General features: G+C 50.5%; 6 protein-coding genes across 6 annotated transcripts; 3 read left to right on the top strand and 3 right to left on the bottom strand.

The window, feature by feature from the left end:
- Positions 1–5329: 5329 nt before the first annotated feature.
- Positions 5330–5874, bottom strand: PFICI_13268 (Dynein light chain; the record flags this gene model as incomplete). Its single annotated transcript, XM_007841849.1, has 5 exons — positions 5330–5464; positions 5517–5578; positions 5638–5671; positions 5740–5762; positions 5823–5874. The coding sequence occupies 5 exons, from the start codon at positions 5872–5874 to the stop codon at positions 5330–5332; spliced, it is 306 nt and encodes a 101-aa protein (XP_007840040.1).
- A 676-nt stretch (positions 5875–6550) lies between these two features.
- Positions 6551–9397, top strand: PFICI_13267 (uncharacterized protein; the record flags this gene model as incomplete). The annotated part of the gene is made up of 3 exons (XM_007841848.1): positions 6551–6802; positions 6865–7689; positions 7907–9397. 3 exons carry the CDS (start codon positions 6551–6553, stop codon positions 9395–9397), a joined length of 2568 nt encoding a protein of 855 aa, XP_007840039.1.
- An 867-nt stretch (positions 9398–10264) lies between these two features.
- Positions 10265–13627, top strand: PFICI_13266 (uncharacterized protein; the record flags this gene model as incomplete). Its single annotated transcript, XM_007841847.1, has 2 exons — positions 10265–11021; positions 11079–13627. The coding sequence occupies 2 exons, from the start codon at positions 10265–10267 to the stop codon at positions 13625–13627; spliced, it is 3306 nt and encodes a 1101-aa protein (XP_007840038.1).
- Positions 13628–18442: 4815 nt separating this feature from the next.
- On the top strand, positions 18443–19684 carry PFICI_13265 (uncharacterized protein; the record flags this gene model as incomplete). The annotated part of the gene is made up of 1 exon (XM_007841846.1): positions 18443–19684. One exon carries the CDS (start codon positions 18443–18445, stop codon positions 19682–19684), a length of 1242 nt encoding a protein of 413 aa, XP_007840037.1.
- Positions 19685–20504: 820 nt separating this feature from the next.
- PFICI_13264 (uncharacterized protein) lies at positions 20505–21123 on the bottom strand (the record flags this gene model as incomplete). The annotated part of the gene is made up of 2 exons (XM_007841845.1): positions 20505–20905; positions 21012–21123. 2 exons carry the CDS (start codon positions 21121–21123, stop codon positions 20505–20507), a joined length of 513 nt encoding a protein of 170 aa, XP_007840036.1.
- Positions 21124–22015: 892 nt separating this feature from the next.
- PFICI_13263 (uncharacterized protein) lies at positions 22016–22615 on the bottom strand (the record flags this gene model as incomplete). Its single annotated transcript, XM_007841844.1, has 1 exon — positions 22016–22615. One exon carries the CDS (start codon positions 22613–22615, stop codon positions 22016–22018), a length of 600 nt encoding a protein of 199 aa, XP_007840035.1.
- Positions 22616–22825: the final 210 nt, after the last annotated feature.

The following is a 22825-nucleotide window of genomic DNA, read 5'->3' as shown; positions in this document are numbered from 1 at the left end:
TGCTGGGGTCATGATCATCAGCGGGCAACGAGACCTGGGCGCCGGTCAGCAAATCGCGTCCTCACCCAGTCCCAATCGAGCTATGTCAAGAGCTTATGCCTAACTGGGCTGACAAACAACCCTTCCCAAGCCTCTGGCCTTGATGTTCCAGGGACCATGTCGGGAGAGCAGCGCTTGTGTATGAGAAGTCTGAAACTCTGGAAATTCTTTTAAAACCTCTTTGCTTCTCTACATCGGTTCCATATACATACTGTATATATGTGTGTATATCTATATGCGCTGCAATTGAGTAATTGAACAATGGTTTGCATCTTGCTGCAAAGCATGAATAGCCCAACGAGCAGATTGGACAAAAAAAAAAAAAAAGAACTGTACTGAAACATGTTCAGCGGCCTGGAATGGCCTAGCATCCCGAATGATGGGCGACAGGGTTTCCATCCGTGCCAATCCACAGCATGCAGACTGTATTAAGCGAAGCGGAAGACGAGTCAACCGGCAAGGAGACTGAAGAGGGAAGAAGAAGAAGAGCGCCACAGCACAGTCGATCCCTTCCTTTGGAGTGGCTACTTTGTGCTTTGTCGAATCTTGATGCCATCTGAAGATTTGATAGTTGGGGAAGCCATTCATCCTGTCTGTTGTGCACCCACTTTGACAGGTCCGGGCTAGCTGGAACAGCTGAAAATGAGAGAGAATTCCCCTTGCCCAGGCAAGGCGTCTATTTCCGCTGGCTGATAGCATGTAGTGGCCCCGACATCTACAAGGTTCCCGAGAGGCTCAAGCAGATAAAAAAAAGGAACAATGGTTGTGCACCTACTGTGTAGAAACTTTCAGGTACCGCTGAAGCTTGCTCTCCACTTAGAGAGTCCTGATTTGGCGAGACCCCGAATTCTCCAACAGGAGAAAAACGGCATTGACCTCTTCAGATTCGTCGCATAGGAAGACCCTTAATAGGAGACCATTTCCCTCAGGGCTAAACTGTACTCACCGCCAAATTGCAATCCCAGCTCTCTCGGAAAGAAAGAAAAAACGAAAAGAGTTTTCTAATCACCAGGGGAGATGAACAGAGAGGCGAGATTCAAAAAAGAGAAAAGCTGTCAATTGGTGAGAATTGGGGATAGCAGCTTGTTACGTCGGCGAAACTGTGACCGGCCGCAGTAACACACAGTACACCAGGAGGTAATGCACGAATCCTCCTGCCATTCCTCTAGAAGCTTTGAGACCGCGTGCAACATGCATCCAAGCGTCTTGGGCGTCTGGCCTGCCACCGTCCAGAATCCACGATCGTGCACGGGTACCTCGAGGCAAAGTGGAAAGGTGACCTCGGAACGGGTGTCGCTCCGACGACTACCTAGACATATCCATTCACTGTTCTGAGAGGTTCAGCGCTTTAGAACTCTGATTCATCCGGAAGAAGAATTAGAGGCGTCAATTATCACAAAATGCTAGCTGGAGGTAGCTGCCAAAATCTTGCTTGCAATCTGTAAAGGATTCAATCGCGCCTGGTGATATTGGGTGATACGTACGGACCCCCCATGTCCAGTCAGCTTTCGCCTCGGCGGAACAATCATGTCTCGTCTCTTTCCAATGGGAATGCCGCGTCCTAGTTTCGACGGCACGAGGCGGCCGACTAGGGGAGAAGGAGGGGGGTAGGGTTCTTGTACATTTTCAGTTTTCGCTCAACCTACATCGGGCGAAGGGCCGACTTCACTTGTCGGAGTCAGCAGACAAATCCAAGTGAGAGATGTTCGTACTTGGAACAGGTGTGAAATCTATGGAGGCTGCCCAATGATCTGGCGCTGCTGACGTGGTGAATTCCCTTGTGGGAGTACGACTTCACATAAGTGCACAGTGCCGACGACAGAATTGTGTCCCGTAACTTGAATTACAGTACACCGTGACAGATTAGACTTTTGCAGAGACCGTCGCCATCGGCAAGCCATACTCGGATCCAAAAAGGCATGCGGAGATCGGACGAAGTGGTTGCGCCACAACACCCAGAAAAGCAATGTGATTCCTTGAACCCGACGCCCATTGCCCCACCACTTCTGCTGGCTGACATACCATATTGGAGGAGTACTGTCGCGCTCCCCGCGCCTTTGGACTGCAGAGTATTCCGTAGGTATTGATATATTGTCAATTACGCGCAAGCAATCATGTGTAATCACTGTAGAAACTGAATTGCGCTTCTTCGATGCAGTATAACCTGGATTGGTGCGCAACTGAAGCGCTCTTACATTGAGTCTGATGGTTGCTACCGGGAATTGGATCCAGTATTTGCCGCCTCCTATGCCTTTTGGCTCAATATTCAACTCGGTATATTGTATCGGGGGCCGCTTTCGTAGATTGAGTAAAGTGGCCGGGAATGGCAAGTCACCATCCATATTGAATGAATGCCAGGCACATGGGGGTTATGGGGGGACGCGTGCATACATTACCGAACATGGTTTCCCCTTCGCTGAACTCGCTCTATTGATACGTCCAGACCCCACTAGTTAATTGGGGGGAGTGCTACACTGCTACCCAAATTATATCTGGTCCACGAATCGATGTTGTTTTGGGTGGCAGGTGGGATGCACAGAGAGGGTCTGCCAGTGGAATTGTGTGACTTCAGGTGGCCACAGGCAAGGCACAGAGCATACGGGCTGTCCTCTCCGGAAAAGCCACAATATGGAAGCAACAAAAAGATGTTTTCAAAAGCAGCCGTTTCTCCACCATGAACAACATGGGAAATGACGTGGTTCGGATACAGGCGCTGGATTTTAGATATGATGATATATCCATGAGACAGAGGAGAGGGGGAGGGCGCGAGAGACTGACTGCGCCTAACAAGTGGCATGAGTGCATTGCGTGACGTGGTTACGATAGAGGACGTTTGGTGACAATTTTTGGCCTTCTGACTAAAAACTTGGCGATTGCAAGCCAAAACGGTAATCCGACCCGGGGTCTAGCGAAGGTAGGTGGCTACCTGGTAGTAAAGTAGATGCATAGCTTCAATTGTCGCCGGATCGCTATAGTGCTGGCTAGCCACCCGGCTATGGACAGTGTATGATTCAGCTTTCCTCGAGCAACAAGGTCGGACGGCAACTAGATCAACCTTGAATATCTAGTATCTTGCTCGACGTCCGCCAGGCAGATGAAAAATTGGGGCCAGCAAGCAGCCGTCTACACACCAAAAAGAGCAGAATATGGTACTGCAAAGACATCCGCTCGCTCGATTAAACAGATTACAGCACTCATCAGAGTCAGGCAATTAGCGGACGGACACGGAGTCTCCTGCCCGATGTGCGTGCTCTGAGGACGGGCAGGTAGATTAAAAAGTTATTATTGGCAACAAGGGTTCGACGGGACGAGAGAACGTGTGTACGGATGCGTAGAGTGCTGCAGAACCTATCGATTATGTGGTTGCGATTATGCAGCTAGGCCATGCTTTTTTGCTGCCAAATGATCATCGACGCCGCGCTTGACGAGCACAGATCGACTGCATGCGTAGGTACCCAAGTAGTGGTGGTGGTGGTGGGGGGGGAGGAAATCGGAAGCACAATTCTCATGGCCAGAATACCACCTACTTCCAAGACTTTGCCCCCAACCCCCATCGCTGGGTTACGTTGTAAGAGAGCACAGGTTTGGCAGGTGATTTTGTCGCCTTGCCGGAGATGAGAAAGCGCAGGCGTACAAGAGCGGAGAAGACATGAGACTCGGTTCGGGATCATCTGCCCTATTGACTGAGTGACCGACCGAAATCCGTATAGTACACTACTTTCTAGTCTGACTGATGCACCTTCTTCGCTCCTACGGATATGTATGCTTAATCATCCAGCAGCAGCAGCAGCAATGCATCCTCTAGGTGGACCAAATGCCCGGATAAACAATGTCTTCGACGAGATTTTGTACAGTTGTCCCGCATCAGTGCTTTTTGCAATGTGCATGACTGCTCTCTGCAAAGAAGCCCGACGGATCAGTGAGTAAATGTACATCACCCATGTAGCTAAGGTATCGTAGATGATCTTGCGTGGACAAGTTCCTCGGCACTGGTCAATCGACGGGCACACTATGGCCGTTGGTTGCGCGCTATCGATCATCTGCTTCCCTGGCTTCCTTGTGCCAACGACAGCCGGAGCAAAACACCACCAGTTGCAACCCCTCCAATCGAGGCGCATCGAGTCGAGGGATTTGCTGACCGGGTAGTCTATCTTTACGGTCCATGTTGGGCATAGCTCGCAGCGGTGGTTGTCGTGTCGATGCCCGGTGTTGGTTGGCGTTGTATTTGAAGATATGGAGTCCCGGGGGGCATCGTCCCGGCTCTCGATCCATTGACACATGCAATCACTACAAGAAATATTGAATCGAGCTGCCCGCACAAACTGTAAAAGAAAGAAAGAAAGAAAAAAATACATTATTTATGGTATGGAATATGTGGATGCGGCAATCGGCGGGGTTCCCGCGGGGCATGGAAACGGTAATATGAGATGTTCCTGGTCCCTCTCCCTTCCCTTTCCAGGCGATGCTAGCGAGGAGCGGGGAGCTTTGCCGGTTAGTTCCTTGTTCCTGATCCAGGGGAAGGGCACTGCCACGTGCTGAGTAAATGAGAGGTATTGCAATATGATCATCTCAGGACCACTCTTCACAAAGCTGAAAACTCCTGTAATACGAAACCAGGGACTTTACAAAACGTACCTATGTAATTGTCTTGGCTAGGCAATTGACAAGTCAGCACGGAGACGTGTGCGTATTTCCATATGGTATACGAGACGGATACGAGCCAATGATGAATTGCCAACCCGTATAATTGCAAATGTTATTGCGCATATCCGCAGTTACATTATGGCCAATGATTATTCATACCAATTCTCCGCTCTCTTTCCACACCAGTACACCTGAAGAGCCTCGAGCGACGACTTCCTGACCAAGTCCAGTCAAAACGTCTCAGAGAACGATATCGCCAAGTCTTTGCACGTGTGATCAAAGTGCAACTGACCTAATCGTAGCTGCTGTTTTCCAGGACCGGAGGCCATGTACAAGGAGAGACATCGTATGGCATCAGCCTTGCAATATGCTTATGAAGACGAAAGCATGACTATTGACCTGTAACCGTTGTGCTTTGACATGTGCGTCGCTAAACGCCGCCCTTCCTCGAGGCGATGGAGCCTCGCCTGGATGAGTCCATTTAGGCAACCCAAATAACCTGTAAGTGATCATGTTTCCTTCCTAAATACAAAATAATTAAAATTCTTGCTCTGACATATTTGAGAATTCGATGTAACCGCCATTATCGTGATGTCGTAAAACCTCTCTGCTCCACATCCTGACAATCGATGCACCTTGCTGGCGGTTACTGGGTCTTGAAGAGCAGAATGGCGCAGTGGCCGAGGTAGAAGTAGATGAAGTGCTTGGTCTCATGCGTCACGTAGCTGCCAAAGTTGCGGCCAACGATACAGTGCCAGGTCGGGCCCTTGCGATCGTCGAACTAAAGGACTTGTTAGCATGGTATGCTCATATCGCAGTCTAGGCTATCTCACAGTTCTCTTGATGTGCTGCGCAATGTCCTTTTCGATGCTGAACTTGCCCATCGCCTCCTGAGCTGCACAAAAACTGGTCAGTACCTCGCAGGACGACTGTGGTGGCTAGAACTTTACTTACCAACCTCGATGGCTTCTTGTTGCATGTCATCGGTCTGCGACTTGGTAAGCATGCCTACTGGTACGGAGTTGTTGTTGTTGTTGTTTTCTTTTCGTAACCTACCATGTCTGCAGACTTGATCTGAGCTGTTGCAAAATCGTCAGTATCGTGGGATATTCATCTATATTTACGCGCCGGGTACGCACCGTCGAGCTTCTCTCGTGCCGTGGGAGGCGGGGACTTGTTGTCATCAGCCATGATGTCGGTTTCGTAAGGTGTTTCTCGGTATGGAAATTGGTGAGAGAGTTTATGATGATTCTGTTGTGTGTATATGGAAGTCAGTAAGTGTTAACTTGAAAGAACTGTCAAAGCTGTTGTGCTTTTCTGCCACAAGCAAACGGGGCGCGACAACGAGGGGCAGACTGACCGATGAGTCCAGGTTGCGGAAGCGGTCAAGAACCAGTCCGGTTAACGATGGACGAGGCAGATGTGGAATTAATACTTTGCAGAGAAGCAGGCAGTTTCGAACAGATAACTGTGTGTCTTGCTTGTCGAAGGTGCCGGCGATTGAAGGCGAAGGATGCTCTGCGGTCGGCGAAACAGCTCTCTCGTCGATTGGAGTTGAATAGGATCTCTTTGCTGCCAAATTGAAGCGCCCGGGCTCCGGAGCAGGGGTCGGTCGGCCTTCAATGTTGGGCTGCTTCTCAGAGACGAGCACGGACCAGATTCGCGCTTGCTGGGCGAATTGCCTACAAGCGCGATTTGGTGGGGCAGGTGCGCTAGTGAAGAAATTCTTTAGAAGGGCTTAAGAGGAAGGGGAAAAAAATTATTTCTAAACGTCCCAAGCTTCTCACGACTTTTCAACCATCATTGTCTTCTTACCACAACATCGACACACCAGCACACGTGTTGCATGCTAGGTATAGAAGACAATATGGCAGCAACTTCCGAAGAGTCCTCACGTATCTTTGTGAGGAATCTTCCTCCCACCATCACCCAGGCGGACTTTGAAGCCCACCTTCGCAAACACTTCTCCAATGGTCACATCACCGACATCAAGCTGCTTCCTCAGAGGCGGATCGGCTATGTAGGCTACAAGACACCAGACGAGGCCAAGTCTGCCGTGAAAAAGTTCCATCGGTCTTTCATACGCATGTCTAAAGTCTCTGTCGAGATTGCAAAGCCTGTACGTTTGTCCATGACTGGCATCTACAAGTTCCCATTTCATACTAACCATATCCACTTCAGATAGCAGATCCTTCTCTCCAGAGGCGGAAGTACACAGACCATGCTGCGTCAGCGCTGCCTGGTTCCGGCAAGCCCAGTCAAACCGAAAGGTTACCCTCAGATCCCAATCAGAAAAAGAGGAAGAGGGACGAGCCCGAAGCATCGGACCCAAAACTCCAAGAATACCTTGATGTGATGGGAGCCACAAAGAATCCATCCAAGAAGACTCGGGAAGCCGATGCTGTAGACGTGGATCAGCCGCCGGTAGTTGTTGCCGAAGCGGAGTCTGATGATGAGTATGAGGAAGTACCAAGCCGGCAAGCCAAACCAGCCTCACAGAAGTCCACTCAAACTGCCATGCCATCGGAAGCAGGGACTTTGAGGAATCAGAACCAAGTCGATACCGTCAGCGCCGCCAATGTATCCAAACCGGAGTATGATGGTATGGACATTGACCAGCCTGGAGCTGATCAAGTACCAGCTGCCGCTGCTGTAGCGACTGCAACTGATGACGATGACTGGCTTCGCTCTAGAACGAATCGTCTACTGGATCTGGTAAATGACGATGAAGATATTCCCGTCGCGGCGCCCGTACCTTCGGCATCGTCAAAGACCCCCGTTGTGCTCTCCGCCCCTTCAAATGAAGATGCTGCTGTTCAGGTCGTCGATAGCTCCATCGAGGAAGTCGTCGAAGAACCTGCTTCAGATAATGAAAAATCCGGGAAGAAGCTCTCGGCTGTTGATACAGTCCACAAGACTGCGCGGATCTTTGTAAGGAACTTGCCATACTCTGCTACTGAAGAAGAGCTTCACGAGTATTTTGGCAAGTTCGGCGAATTGGAAGAGGTCAGTCACAATTTCTTTTCATCTTTTTCTTCTGCGGTTTTCTCCAAACCAGTGATTCTATGATGAACCCCTGATAGGGACAGCTTATGTCAAAGACATTTGATGAGCAAACCAGGGCCAGTATTTTAGTAGATGCTTCGAATCTGATAATCACACCTTCCTCTCTCTCAATTTGTTGCTGCATTCAGAGTCCAGAGAGGTCGCTAACTGAACCCAGATTCATGTGCCAGCGAAGAGCAACACGGCCAACAACAACCAGGGCTATGCCTTCGTCACCTTCAGCCAGTCTGACGATGCAGTCAAGGCGTTCCAAAATGCCGACGGTGCAACTTTCCAAGGTAGAATGTTACACGTGATACCTGGCTCGGCAAAGCGTCAACAGCTTGACGATTTTGCTTTGTCCAAACTTCCCCTCAAGGCACAAGCCAAGCTCAAGAAGAAGGCCAAGGCAGGTCAGGCATTCAACTGGAATTCCTTGTACATGGCACAAGATGCAGTACTTGCTTCGACCGCGGATCGTTTGGGAGTGTCCAAGTCTGAACTCTTGGACCCCACCAATGCGGATGCGGCGGTGAAACAGGCGCTTGCAGAAACATCAACTATTCAAGACACAAAGGCATACTTTCTGTCTAATGGTGTAGATCTTGACAGCTTCAAGTCTGGTCAAAGATCAGATACGGTCATATTGGTCAAGAACTTTCCATATGGAACGACCATTGAGGAGCTCAGAAATGAGTTTCAAGAGTTTGGACAAGTGCTCAAAGTCTTGATGCCGCCAACTGGAACGATTGCTATTGTCCTGTTTGCACATGCCGCCGAAGCCAAGACTGCTTTCTCCAAACTTGCCTATCGCCGATTCAAGAACAGTATCCTGTTCCTCGAAAAGGGACCAAAAGACCTCTTCGTGGGTGAGGTCAAACCAACACCTGCAGGTGCTGAGCTTATCGGTAAGGAGAAGATCTCGGCTAGTGACTTGCTAGAAGGTGAAACTACCGACGAGCCGGCCGAATCCAGCTCTATTTTTGTCAAGAACCTCAGTTTCAACACGACAACCGCGCAGCTTCATGACGCATTCAAGCATCTGGACGGTTACAGATCATCAGCTGTCAAGACAAAGTCAGATCCAAAGAAGCCTGGCCAAGTCTTGAGCATGGGATTTGGATTTGTCTCGTTTAGCAGCAAAGCGTCGGCAGAAGCAGCCGCCAAATCTATGGACGGTCAGGTCCTTCAAGGCCACAAGCTGGTCGTGCGCACCAGTCACCGTGGCCATGATGCAGCCGAGCAGAGGCGCAAGGAAGACGCAGCCAAGAAAGCTGCTGGTAAGAGCACCAAAATCATCCTTAAGAACCTGCCATTTGAGGCCAGCAAGAAGGACATCCGCAGCCTGATGGGTGCTTATGGCCAGCTCCGTACTGTCAGGCTACCCAAGAATGCACAGAACCGATCAAAGGGTTATGCATTCTGCGAGTTCACGACCAGTCGCGAAGCTGACAATGCCATGGCTGCTCTGAAGGATACTCACTTGCTCGGCAGGAAACTGGTGCTCGAATTCGCAGAAGCTGAAGACATTGATCCGGAAGAGGTCATTGCAAGAATGGCAAAGAAGACAGGCCGGCAAAATGCCAAGGTCACCCTTCACCAGCTCATAGGCGGCGACCGCAAGAAGATCACAATAGGCGCAGAGGAGGAAGGCGAGGGAGACTTTTAGCCCGATTTAGTTCTCGTGCTAATTATGTTCAATCGCAGGGGGGGCCTGGGCGCGTTCCAGTACGTACTAGGGATATATATGGCTCCTCTTGTGTGTGAGCCCTCCCTTGTTGTGGCCCGCTTCCCGCTCCCTTTCCCTGGAAACAGGGCAACTGTGGTGAATCTTCTTGGTGTGTCCATTATCTGTGCCCCTCCATCGACACCCCTCCCCTTGAATACATTGATGGCTCCTTGTCTACAAGTTCTAGACACATGATCGTCTATGTGCGCGCGGTAATCAAACTCACATTCCCGCCCTCTCTTACAGTTCTAGAGTGTCCAGCTCTCGTCGGCCCGAGCTCTACGACACGATGTATAGAACGGCAGATTGAACATTCTTGGGGTAAGTCTAGTGTTGTTACTATTCATATGTTTATCTCCCAGGGTTCCAATACACCCTTGCATGCCATTTGCGGCGATTTCTGCTAGGTCTTGAAATCATGTCATGATGCTAAATCTCGATGGGTGGCGTTTGTATCGGTTCTTCAGAGCGCCCTCGAGGAGACTCTGGGTGGAACACCAGGGTGTTTGCCCGCCAGTAGACTATTGTTATTTCCTCTCCTAGACAGACCACAACGGTTACCAAATAGCGATAGCGGTACTTGCATATGTTTATATCATTATAAGACATGCGATCTTCTTCTTTCATGCCTGAGTATGTATCTGAAGCTACGAGCCATATCCGTGACACCCTTTTGCCACTGCCATTCCTTACTACATATCTCATACTGCTCGTCAGCGTTCCTCAAGTTCTTTCCAGGCATTCACGAGAATTCTCAATCCTCTTACGAAACATTCTTTGTCTGGATCGCTGGTATCGTGAGCCATTATGCAACTGCCGTTGCGAGGGCATCCGCCTCCCCGATGCTCGCCAGAAGGTGATTACAGTTATGACCACACTCATCACGAAGTCCTCCAAAATACCCGGCGGCCGCTGGCCGAGTCTACAGGCAATGCTCAAGCACACAAGACGGAATCCTTGTCATTGTGCCAAACAAGTCACCTGTCGCTGTCGCCAATACTACACCCTATGCCTACACCTCCAATACTGCCAACACAATCAATAGCATCAACGTATGGCACCAGTTTTCGAACCAATCGTACATTACAGAGAAATGTGTCATTACGAGAGTCACCTATGGCTCACTCGAGTCAGGGTCGGAACCCCATATACAATAGAAAGTTCTTTGCCGACTATAGAGCCAAGGTGGAACAGAAATCAGCAGAGAAGGAGGAGCCAAAATGGCCAATGTGCCTCGAAGATTCCTTCCTAGATGGTGAGACCCCTGATCCTGTCGCTTCTGTCCAATTCCAGCCAACGACTTACCAAGCTACAGCCCTTTTGATTATCCCGTTCATGGGCCGGAAAAAGGTCAGCTCCAAGGGGAAGCTATATGGCCGCAACATGCTCATATCAGAATACATTTGGATACGTTACTGGCTCATGTTTCCTCCTCCAGAAGGTACCGAATTGCCTACGGGAAAGATGCGAGAGGAGTCTCCGTGGAAAGATATATTTCGTACAAGGAAGCAAGGGTCTAGCCATATTCAAGTCCTGAAGGGTTACTTCAAGACACATGTGTGCTGTATGTACAAACCTGCACAGATCCAATCTGGATCATCTTTCCACTGACATGATTCAGTCCATTTTTTCTTCCCCTGCCAGCAAGATGATAAAAGGAAAAAGAGTCGACATTACGCCAAGGAAGAGGAGGTGGAATCTTTCAAGAACAACACAGTATTGAATGCTTTGGCCGAGGGCCGTCTTCCAGATGAACGGCCCAATTATGGCTACTTTGCTCAACTCATGGCGGGCGACTCGGAAACATTTGTGATGCCAAAGGCATGCTGGATCTATGTTTCGTCTTCAGAGGTCACACTCAGCCCAGACTGTAAGGAAGCATATGCACGCGACGGGACAGTCTTGCGCGCAGATTCTCGCGCACCGGACGGGCAACACCTTGAGAATGGAGGTGCATATCCCCATCTTCTCCTCAACGGTAACAAGGAAACCCGAGCGGCGCTTCGCAGTGGCAGAGATGAAGAAGCTCCAAAGTACATTTTGCACGAGTACACAAAGAGTCTAACCCAGGTCGAATCAAGCTCAATCAAGGACATTTCGAGGGAATGGAAACATGACTTTCCCGAATTCTACGATAATCTGATGGCCGCCATGGAGGATACGCACCCATCACACGAACGCACATCTCGCTGCGTCGTCGGGCCATGTGATACCTTCCACTTTGAGGTAGTACTGGGTCTACATTCCACCAGCCGCTTCCCCTCTGGTACACATCTAGAGGGCTCGGTGCAACTACAAATCTGTCGGCCCGAGCTGGCAAACCACCGCTGGCGCTCCGTGACCAGCGTCTCAAAGCCCGAGGAGTTGGAGCACGATGCCAATGAGGCGCCCTTCTGGAATTGCCAGAACGCGTGCGAGCTCGTCGGCCGACAAAAAGACGTGATTGAGGTTCCCTTTCCCGCCACGAGTTGGGCGAGCACCTTTATCATGCTGTCCAAGTACGTCACGGCAGAGCGCGAGCGTGCAGAACGAGACCGCAAGGAGCGTCGATCCAAAGTCAAGACGGAAGAGCAAGGTGGTGACAATGTTGAGGAGAAGCAAAGTGGCGGAGGCAAGAAAGCCTCTACCAAGATGCCCACGCCCATGGAGCTACTCGAGCAAGTGGCCATGTACCAGGAGATCTGGTCGGCGCCCGACGACGGGTCCGAGAAGCCCGCGTGGACGCGGCGAGCCATTATCCTCTGGACGTTTGCCAAGGAGACCCGGACGGTCAACTCCAAGGGCAAGAACACGGGGCAGCCGGCGGGAACCAACTGGCGCTTCCTCACCAAGGTTGACCCGCTGTCGCCGTACCACCGACAGCGCACCCTCGTCAGCGGCCCCCCGCTCACTGTCTCGCGCGACGCCGTCATGTCCCCCAACCCGGCTTATGCCAACCACTACGCCACGGCCACCATGCACGAGAATTTCAACACGGCCGCGTACCATGACTCTGAGCCGTCCATGACGGCAGCAACACATGGCAGCGGCAACGACATTCACTTCCCAGGCCACTCGTTGCACTCATACCCGTCCTCACTTGGTCTACTAGACAGTTTCTCTTGCTCCTCGGGCGGCGGCCTCGCCACTCCTCCGCCGTCAACCTCGTTGTCGTCGTCTGGCTACGCCCACAGCTTTGACGGCGCCACTATTGCCAGCACCGACAGCCTGCACCACCACGTGAGCTTTTTGTCGGACGGTTCGGGAACGACGGCGGATAGCCAGAGTACACTCGTCGGCGGTAGTGGGACCAACGAGCATCATGACGCTGCCTTCCTGACCAACCTTGGAGTTGCTGGTGCCTATGATGAGGACCCGAGCTTGATCCAGCCGTGGACGAGCACATCGACGGGCGGCCTCGAGGCCCTCGAACAGTGGGCCACCACTTATGTCGATGGCCACCACCACCACCACCAACCCGCCATGGCGTGGACAGGACATGCCACCGCGAGTACGGCTGGAGGAATGGAAGTTACCAACAATGTCGCTTCCAATGACGCCACGCCCTGGGGCGATGGCAAAGATACTCTATGGGGCTCGAACCATACTGCCTCTGAGACAGGTACGGCCGCCGCCACGGATCCCGTCTTGATGGCGCCCCCGAACCAACAACACCATGATGATGTCTGGGCCACGGCCTCTTCGCACGACTGGCTACAGTCCATTGCGGCGACGGCGGACGCGACCCGTCACCACCACCACCACGCTGACGACGAGAACAGCGCTTGGGATCACCATACCCAAGAGATCCTGGGTCTGTCTCCATCAATAGCGGCGGCGGTCTCGTCCGAGCTTCAAACCACCGCACTCTACTCATCATCATCAGCCGCGGCACCACCCCCGACGAGCCATGGTATCCACCAAGTATCTCCAGAACCGGGACTACTCCACCATCATGCACACCTTGGCAGCAACAATGGCAGCGGCACCGGCAGCAGCAGCCGGAAGCGCGCAAGGGCCGAGGAAGATGATGACGAGGGCGACGGTAATAATGAGGGATATCCATGCTCGTCGATTCGTAAGCTGGCGCATGACGGCGACGATGATGATGTCGCGACCGACGGCGGCTTGAGGGTGCCTGCGGCCAACATGCTCGAGGACGACGAGCATGCTTCACTATTTGAGCTCTAAGTTTGATTAATCCCTTCACTGGCTCTCTTCTTTTTTTGCATCTCTCTAGAATTTTAGAGACAGAATTCAACTAAATCTGACTTGGGGAAATAAACCCAAGGTTATGGGTCGAGACGAGTTTGTATGAGTTATGAGATGTTGAAGGGCCAAAAATTCAATTCTTTGGGCGGGGCTGTAGGGAAAGTCAACCCCTAATTCTGGGAATTATTATACGGAGTTCAGGAAATTGCAGCATATGGCATATATGTTGGTGTCTCGAGACCTTTCTGGTGAGAGTTATTCTCAATGTCTGCGCTATGTTTAGGATGATATAACACACTCTTGTTGATCATGACCTCGAAGTTCTCAAATTTGTTCTGCTTGTTGATGTGTGGTGCAATTTGACATGCTACTCGATCGGACAATGTCAGCTAAATCAGCATGATCTGTCAGAAGCTAGAGAACCGTACACCAATTCAGGTTGGAAGTATAGGGAGACAGTCATATTTCTCTAATGCAAGTCTATGGGACTATCCCTATCGACAGCCGCTCCACTGCTATTATGTAGGCATGGACATTTTGGTCCAAGAATTGTCCAAGTCAGGCTGGAGTCTATATGCATGTATGTCATGCTGCACTGTCGAAAAGTTTCGAGTTCGTCCAATGTGCTTCATCAGATAGAGCTCCGGTATAGGAGACGGGAAGCGCCGTCTAATGTAAAAAGAGACAAGTCATTTCTTGTCAATGAGTATAGTCACTGCCGCTGGGTAAATCATGGACATCGAGGTGCAGTTTGTGTGCAAAGATACCGTTTGCAGGCGGATCGAATGGCACGGGCAAACACAACCTACCATTTTGGTGGATCTCCTTGACTGGGAGTAGCAAAATTATCATGCCACTCAGGCAACTGGTCATTCAGCGCTGCCGCCGCTACCGTTCCTGTGTAGCTCAGCACCTACATCTAGCTGTCGTACTTGCTCCCCCGAAGCGTTTCCCATTTGCATCAGAAGATGTGTCTGTTGCATTGGGATTTTGCGTACTATACTCTTGGTTCTATATCAGATTCCACAAGAAATCGTTTCGCAACAGATCTACGAAACAACGAAGCCAAGCTTTCGCAGGACCCACCAGGCCAATCGAAAGAGACAAGCAAAAAAGATCAGATCCTCCACCAAATAGTGTGGCGAGTGTGTTGGATAGCTCTGGGATGGTGGTCGATGTCGCAAAACGCTGAAGGGGATACCCACTATTCCAGGGCCGGAGTTGAACTGCTGGTTTCTTTATCGTTGCATGTTAATGACAAGAGTTGAGAAGACCGCACAGAAGACAGTCGTTTCGCGTTTCATAGAGTGATGAGATGGTTGGAGAGAAAAAGGGAGAGTAAGACGAGCGCCCAATCAGATAAAGAGCGCATCCGAGATATCTTGGCGCTTTGTTGCGCACGCGAAACGTGAAATCCCATGGCATCCTGGGTCGAGATCTACGAGCGAGGGGTGGAGTTTTTGAAGAAATCAAGAGAAATGGTTCCCTTGAATCCGGGGGAAAAGGTTGATGTGGGCAGGGATCAAGCAATAAGTCTTGTGTGGTGGACGAGGGGAGAGAGCAGCATGATCTGAAGTTCTGAAACCCCAAGTGTCGGGAACAGTACACAGGCTTAGAGTCTAGACGACGATATGACTTCCCAACTCGAAGGATTTTGCGGATCTGCGACTGGGAAAATAGCAGGGAAAATGCGTTCTTTTTACCTTTTAATGCAGGCATTGATGATATTCGGTATTGAAATTGCTGCTTGTTGATGTGTACAGAGAGAGAGATGAGTATTTGAAAATTTGAGGTTGGGCGAGTATACCCCGACGATCGTGCGCATACTACCTTGCTTGGCCGGACCTTGCAGTCTACCGTACAGAAAATACGTTCATCGTACGAGGAAGGAGTAAAGACTGGAACTCAGAAAGCATTTGAATTCGGCAGAGTGAGAGACATGATAGAAGCATCTTGTAATGACAAAAATTGAGACGAAGATCAACGAGATCACCGCATTTCTTCGCAGTGGCTAAAGTGGTTGCAGCATGGGAAAGACGAGCCGCCCGCCGGATGACCAGGATCAGCTTTGGGCCGAGATGGAAAGGCTGTTGTAGTATAGTACTAATCCCAGCTCGGCGACTGGGGCTCGTCTTGGAGCGCTCGGGCGTTGAGAAGATGGGATCCTGGTTCGCACGCGATCAGTTGGTATCAGATATCCGATGGGGTTTACACGTGTGTATATGTGTGTGTCGAGCTCGGCGTTGGGATGAATCGAGCTTGCGCGTCCGCAAGGGAGGGGAGGAGGTTTGGGCTTGATGCTGCCGGAGTATACAGCACGGTATATACTCGATGGGACTTGTCAGGTGTAGTGTGTATACCCAACGGCCAGCGCGACGGCCAGCGCGACGGCCAGCGCAGAAAGGAAGTGGGGACCTTTTTTTTTTTTTTTTTTTTTTTTCCGATTAGGAGCGCTTCGAACGTCGTGGCAGCGGGAAGAAGAAGGTCACGTCTGCAATGGAGCCACTCTGATTGTCGAGTTGGGGACTTGGCAGTACAAGACTGAATGTGTATCAAGAGAGGAAATTACAGTGCTCAATGCTCGGTACAACGGCGTTAGTGCAACCAACCAGAGACCAAAGTCGTCACAAGCAGTGCGACAACTGCTGCAGTGCGCTTAAAAGGCCAGTGTTGAAGGTCTCGGATTAAGGTGCGAAAAAGCAATCAAATACGCGTCGAAGGTCTCGAACACGGCGGCTGTTTTGAGCCCGAGGCCATTGGCGAGATGAGAGGTCAATGGACGAGGATGAGGACTGAGAGGTTTGTCGGCAATGTGTGGTATTCCAGGCATGAGCTGGTTAGCCGCCACAGATGTGGTGAATTTCCAGCCACTAGAAGGCGGCACGAGGGCCCTGGACGTGTTAGAGAATCTGCTGGTTAGCGGTGCATTGACTGGACGAGGGGCTCCCAAAGTCCAGGGTCCCGCAGGCCCCATAAGGCCCACGAGCGGCAACGAGAGATCAATTGTGGGGTCACTTGAACACACACCAATACAACACACACAAGAGACACACACACACACACACACCTTGACACCTTGTTCGCTGCTGGCTGACCTTGTCCCTGTGGCCTGTCTCTTTCTCTTTCTCTCTCTCTCCCTCGCCTTGTTCTCCTTGTTCCAGATTCGACCTGGAGAGCTCAGATCGATTGGAGCTAGCTTGTTCTTGTCGCTTACTCCCGATGCTTGTGTATCTATTTGCGTAGACTTTGCCCTACAAGGTACATTACTCACTTGCTCGCTTATGCTTATGTTGTTGTTCTTGATCCCCTATTGCTTGATGACCCCTGGGCGAGCCGTGCACTTGTGTCTGCCCTTGCAGCTTGCACATTGTGTGGCACACGAATGACTTTTCTCTCCCTCTCAGTTGCGCTCTTCTCTAGCGGCCCGCTGTTGATCACACAGAACAAAGAAAGCACAATATGCGCAAGAGACAAGAAAGCATCGTTGAAAAGACAAAAGGCACAGGGCTTTCTCGGAGACTGCTCGGTGGATCGAATGTTGAATTGTTGCTGGTGGAGTTTGAGAAGAACAAAGTCGGGACAATTCCTGTCCTCTCGATTTCGCCTCGGCTGGACTGGCCGCGTATACGGTTAGTTGGGCCTTGTCCAAACCCGCTCAACCCAAAGTCGAAACCACCACATCCAGTCAAATCTGGACAACTCTATATCATCCCAACTATAATCCCAACCCGCGCCCCACACCATCACTTTTCCGACAAGCTCCAGAACTTCTGCACGTCAGAAACATGAGATTGCAGCCCCCGAAAAGAAAGCACGATTGTATTCCCTATCCCCGTGTACTGTGTATGTGTGTTGGTGTGTGTGACTCTTATGTGTGTGCCTGTGTAATATTGCCTTGTTTCTAGACTGTGAACTCGACGAATAACTCAATCCTCCGAGCTCCACAACCGACTCTTACTACCGCCGTGACCGCCCCTTGGATCTTGGTTCCCATCTGAGAAGTTCATTTGGCCATATAGGCTGGCCGAATGCCAAGCTTTTTCGTTTCGGTTTATTCCACATCTCTTAACCGTTTGTCGACGCACTACCAACTTCTTCTTCTTCCTGTCCACATCAGCTCCAGCCTCCAGGGCGATAGAAATTCGTCGTCACCCGTCCAACGACTTGCCCGTCTGCCTAGAGACGACAACTCCTCGCTGTCCGCCGTTTGCAGAATCTAGACAGAGTTTTCCGCCTCTCTGTCAACGCCGCCTGGGCAACCTATCACCCTTTTCTCGGAGGCTCATTTGTTTGTCCCTCCATCAAAGACACCAAAGTCTTGTCCACTTCTCTTCCAACACCTTTCTTTTCAACACATCATGTTCTAAGCAACAAAGAACACTTTTTTCTATTTCTATTCTTGACTCAGCCGGCTGAACGATACGCTGCGCGTATTTTTTTTTTCCCCTCTACCCATCAAAAAGACTAGGTTTTTACGACCATCGTAACCCCGGTCAGCAATAAAAGAAAACCAAAAATAACGGTCGCGAAAAACGACGAGGGTTGCTGAAAGCACTTTTGACGCCCAGTCTGCCATAGGCGCCGAACACTCAATCCCATACACACTCCCCTGATACAAAGTTTTTTTTTTCCTTCTATTTTCATTTTTCCCTTGATCAAGCATCTCACAGCTTCTCTCGCTGGCGAGAGCTTCTACTAGATTTCATTCTATACATCAAGTCAGCTTCAGACTCACACCCCATCTCCTCCCTTCAAAGAACAAGGCAGCCAAGACATTTTCCTCGAAACAGAAACATGGCTTCCAAGATCGTCAAAACACTGGCCGTCATGGCCGCAGCCAAGACCGTTGAAGCTCACACCTGGGTGGAAATGATCCGTCGTATCTCGTCAAGCGGTGCCTTTGTCGGAGAGACTGGCTATGCCATGGGCCACATGAACCGCACCGATACTGGCTTCGCCGATACTGCCGTCCAAGTCAAGTTTCTCGATGTCACCTCAAATCCGGCCGTATGTGGTGATATTGGAAAGGCTGGCTACACCAACGCAGCCTACCCGCAACTCTCAGCATCACCCGGCGAGTACGTCGCCATGCAATATGCCGAAAACGGCCATGTGAGCTTTCCCGACCTGACGCCGCGAGGTTACCTTGGTGGAAATGTCATGATCTACGCCACTACCGAGGACGTTACCGACGTTGGCATCAACGACGCCCTGTACTCGTGGAACGCCGAGGGTACTGGCGGTAACGGCAAGGGCAAGCTCATTGCCAGCCACTTCTTCGATGACGGCCAATGCTTTGAAAACCCCAACAGCTCGCCCATCCGTGATGAGCGAGCCGCCAAGACCAACGTCAGCAGCTTGCTCTGCCAGAGTGTCGCTCAGCTGCCCGAGGACCTCGAGACCGACGGTACTGTCAACCTTTTGTGGATCTGGGACTGGGGCCAGAACCCCAACATTGCTGGCGAGAACACGACTGAAATCTACACGAGCTGCATGACGGTCAACCTCACGGCCAGCGACACGGACGCTGCCACCAGCGTCAAGGCATTTTCGTGGTCCAAGAATGTTGACATTAGTGATGCCGCAATTCCCGGCCAGATCTCGACTCTCATTGAGGTTGAGCAGCGCGGAACCGGTAGCGCTTCACCGGCAGCCGTCACTGATGTCCCCGTCGCCACTGGTGGTGCTAGTGGCAATGCTACCATCACTGCTACAGCTACCACGACCGCCTCGGGCTCCAAGTCCACCCACAAGTCCACCAAGACCCGCAGCCGGAGTGGCATCACGACCGTGACAGTGACCGCCGACGCCGAAACCGTCACCCATTACCAGACCATCACTGTCGAGGCCGGAGCTGGTAACAGCGAGGCCACCACCACTCGTCAATCTTCGGCCGCTGCCACGACGAGTGCCTCGGGCCTCAAGACTTCCGTCAGGAGTTCCAGCAGCTCCTCGAGCCAGGCTGGAGGCATTGATATCAGCATTGCCCCCTTTCTCAAGGCACGCTCCACAGGCCAGGCTCGTCGCTTGCAGTAAAAAAAAAAAAGCCATCCCCTGTCGCAATGAGGTTGAATTTTTCGCTCGACAATAAGAACAACAACTTGAAATGATTTTTCTTGCCTTTGCTCTCATTTCCCCCTCCTTGTGGATGCGCTTACAGCAAGCCTTGTCGGATAGCTTGTTTGTTGCTCCATAATGAGGTAGCAAATGCGAAATCGGGGGCTTTGAAGGGGTGTACATATGACAGCTGGCACCAACGGTGTTTTTACGATACTCGGACATGGACATGAACAAAGAAAAAAGAAAAGGATTAAAGACATACTTGCATGAGACAATGGCGTTTGACGACATGAACGAAGGGCTTGGAGGATGATACCCGGATTGCTTTTTTAATGAGAGAGGGGGGGCATACCTTTTTGCAGTTCGTCAACAACAAGGAACACGAGGCGTTTTGGTTTTTGCATCGACATGGCGCCATGTATACTATACAGGATCTGGCATTCGTACAGGACACGGTTTTTCTTGCTCCATTAGTTTTTTGGACTCGGGCATACTGCTGGTAGAGCTAGTCTCAGGCATTGTCAATAAAATTCATGAAAAATACTATTGTGCTTTGTTGATGCTTTTGTTTTCAAAGTGATTCGTGTTGATTCTACAGAAGCTATACTTTTCTTAATTATTCCATTGAGGCTTACTGTATCTGGCGTGTTAAAGATGAGCTTCATCTCTGCATAAGCAGACCTAGTGCAACAGCTCTACTATGATAATGGAGGGAATGCTTTCGTGCATTCATGAATCATGCACACCGGCTCCACGACTTTGTTCCCGGATTGAGTGTTATATTTCCATGCCCGTCTCAAGCCGCCTTGGTGAGTAACTCGCCAGCTTTCCACAGCAGATATAGACAGCTTCCGTTGCCAATATACCAAAAGAGGGCCCGGACAAGCGCCAGCGTGTCGTTCTCGACCAAGACGTACCAGAAGCCATAGGCGACGCGCGCAATCGAGTAGACCAGACCGGCCCGGTTGATGGCCTCGGGCGCCACGCCGGCGGCCGTGGCGAGGCCAATGGCGCCGACGAGGAGCGTGTAGTTCTCCACCGAGTTGGCGTAGGCGGCCTCGTTGCGCTTCAGCATGTTGAGCTGGCTCTGGGTGATCTTGCCCGACCGCACGGCCGCCTCGCCGTACTTGGCAATGTCGTCGCGCGGCGCGCTCTGGTGGTCAATTCCCCATAGCTGCTTGAGGTGACGGGATGCCACTATGTATATAGTTAGTGGATAGTTCAGGCATTTCTTTTCATCATTCGACCGCCGTCAAGCTTGATTGAGAAAGGTGGGAAATGGATTTCTTGAAAGTACACGTACAGGCAAGGTAAGACCAAGCAAAGTTAAAAGCTAAGTAACCGGCCGCATGATTGGGAACAAATGCGCCAGCAGAAGCGGCCCGGAGGCCGAGAGTGGTTGCGAGAGATGTCATTGGAGCCAAGAAGATGGAAACGATTAAAAAATAGTTGATCCCAAGTACACAATTCTTGGCCTTTTTCAATTTCAATCAATGACGACTTTTCAAGACTATTTATGAAAAGGCGAGAACAATTCCGCTTCCGTTTATACCCGACTGAGGCTGGAGAAGTAAGACGGAGAGTCATTCCTTCATAGATGGTCTCGCGGCGCAGACGCCAGTCTCAAAATGGACGCGTTATGGTCCGGTGATTTACAGGTGGTGAGATGGATGTGTTACAACAGCGACGCTTACGAGTGAGATTCACGTTATGCCCGGATTCTACACTGCCACTTTCTATTTATTACGAAATCATGCTCTGTGCATTGCACTCGCCTGGCTTCGTAGATTCAATGCACATTGGCTGTGCAACCTTGAAAGCTATCCACATTTCATAATTGTGCCGCCAATGTCAGATGGAAAATAACAGGAATGAAAAGAAACATGAGTCGATATTGCAATTACGGCAACCCCAAGATCTCCTAGGTAGTATATTCTTCTTGGCAAATCTCATAATTGTCTCATAAGCATATACACTGTATGTCTGCACCGCTCCTACTTGTTGTATGACAAGATACTGAACATTCTTGAAAGTTATACATAAATTTTAAACCCATCATCACACTGAGTCTGGGTAGCTATCAATACTAATATGATGCATGACGTATGGACAAGTTTTGGTCACCTTTCAAAACTCGAGAGCTGTGTGTCTGTTTATCTGGAACAAATATCAGGTGTTCCTGTTGGATTAATCGACAATGGCAGATATCTTCACATGTAGAACCATAAATCAGAAAACACCTGGTGTTGTTTATTCTTCTCCCAGAAGCATCTATGCCGTTTCCTCGGTCATATCTGCCCAATCTAATTAGTTCGGCCCTGGGACGTGCTTAATTTCAATCGGAATAAACAATTCAGAGCCCAAGACACTCTGTAACTCTTTAAACACGGTGAATCTAGCTTCCGGGGACACAGCCTCGCGAAAAACAGCCCTCGTCCTCATTTCCTCCGTTCCAGGAATTTTGCTCTTGATCATCCAGCCCATGGAGTCTGGCTGATGGCTCTTGTTGAGTCCGCCCAACTCTGCCCGCACACGTCCGTTTACTTCCTTGACTTCAGCAAGAAGCTCCTCATCAGTCATGTTTGCATGACCATCTTCCAACACGAAGACAACACCACACCCATTCGGGCTCTCACCACCAAAGGACCCGGACTCGTACGTCATTTGCAGATGATGCTGATCTAGCTTGGACCTGTTTCTGATGTCGTGAATGGTGGCCTGGATAATCGACGTCACTCCCGGGATGAGCAACTTATCTCGAGGCACAGCATTGACTTCGGGATTGGCAAAGTATAGAGTCACGCCAAGCACAGCAGGTGTATAGCATTTGCAGGGACAGGCCTCTTCGAATTTCCGGCTGTCTCGGGTCACCTGCAAGAAGGCAACAGATTCTGGACGCTCGGACATCGCAAGTGTGAAGAAGAGTGCTCGATTGAATCACCGAAATGAGTAAAAGTGTAGAGTATAGTGTTTGGTATAATGGTTCTTATGAAATTTAAAGCTGGATGTTGCGCAAGAATGAGATTGTATAGGTGTCTTGAGCATTCAATATCATACAGTATACGGTTTCCTGATGAGGCCCCTCTGGAATTGCAGTAATATATATATATGTTCCAG

The sequence above is a fragment of the Pestalotiopsis fici genome (assembly GCF_000516985.1).
Source record: "Pestalotiopsis fici W106-1 unplaced genomic scaffold PFICI_Scf_11, whole genome shotgun sequence".
NCBI classification, from domain to species: domain Eukaryota; kingdom Fungi; phylum Ascomycota; class Sordariomycetes; order Amphisphaeriales; family Sporocadaceae; genus Pestalotiopsis; species Pestalotiopsis fici.
The sequence above is the reverse complement of the archived record's forward strand: the minus strand, read 5'-3'. Positions and strand labels throughout refer to the sequence as shown.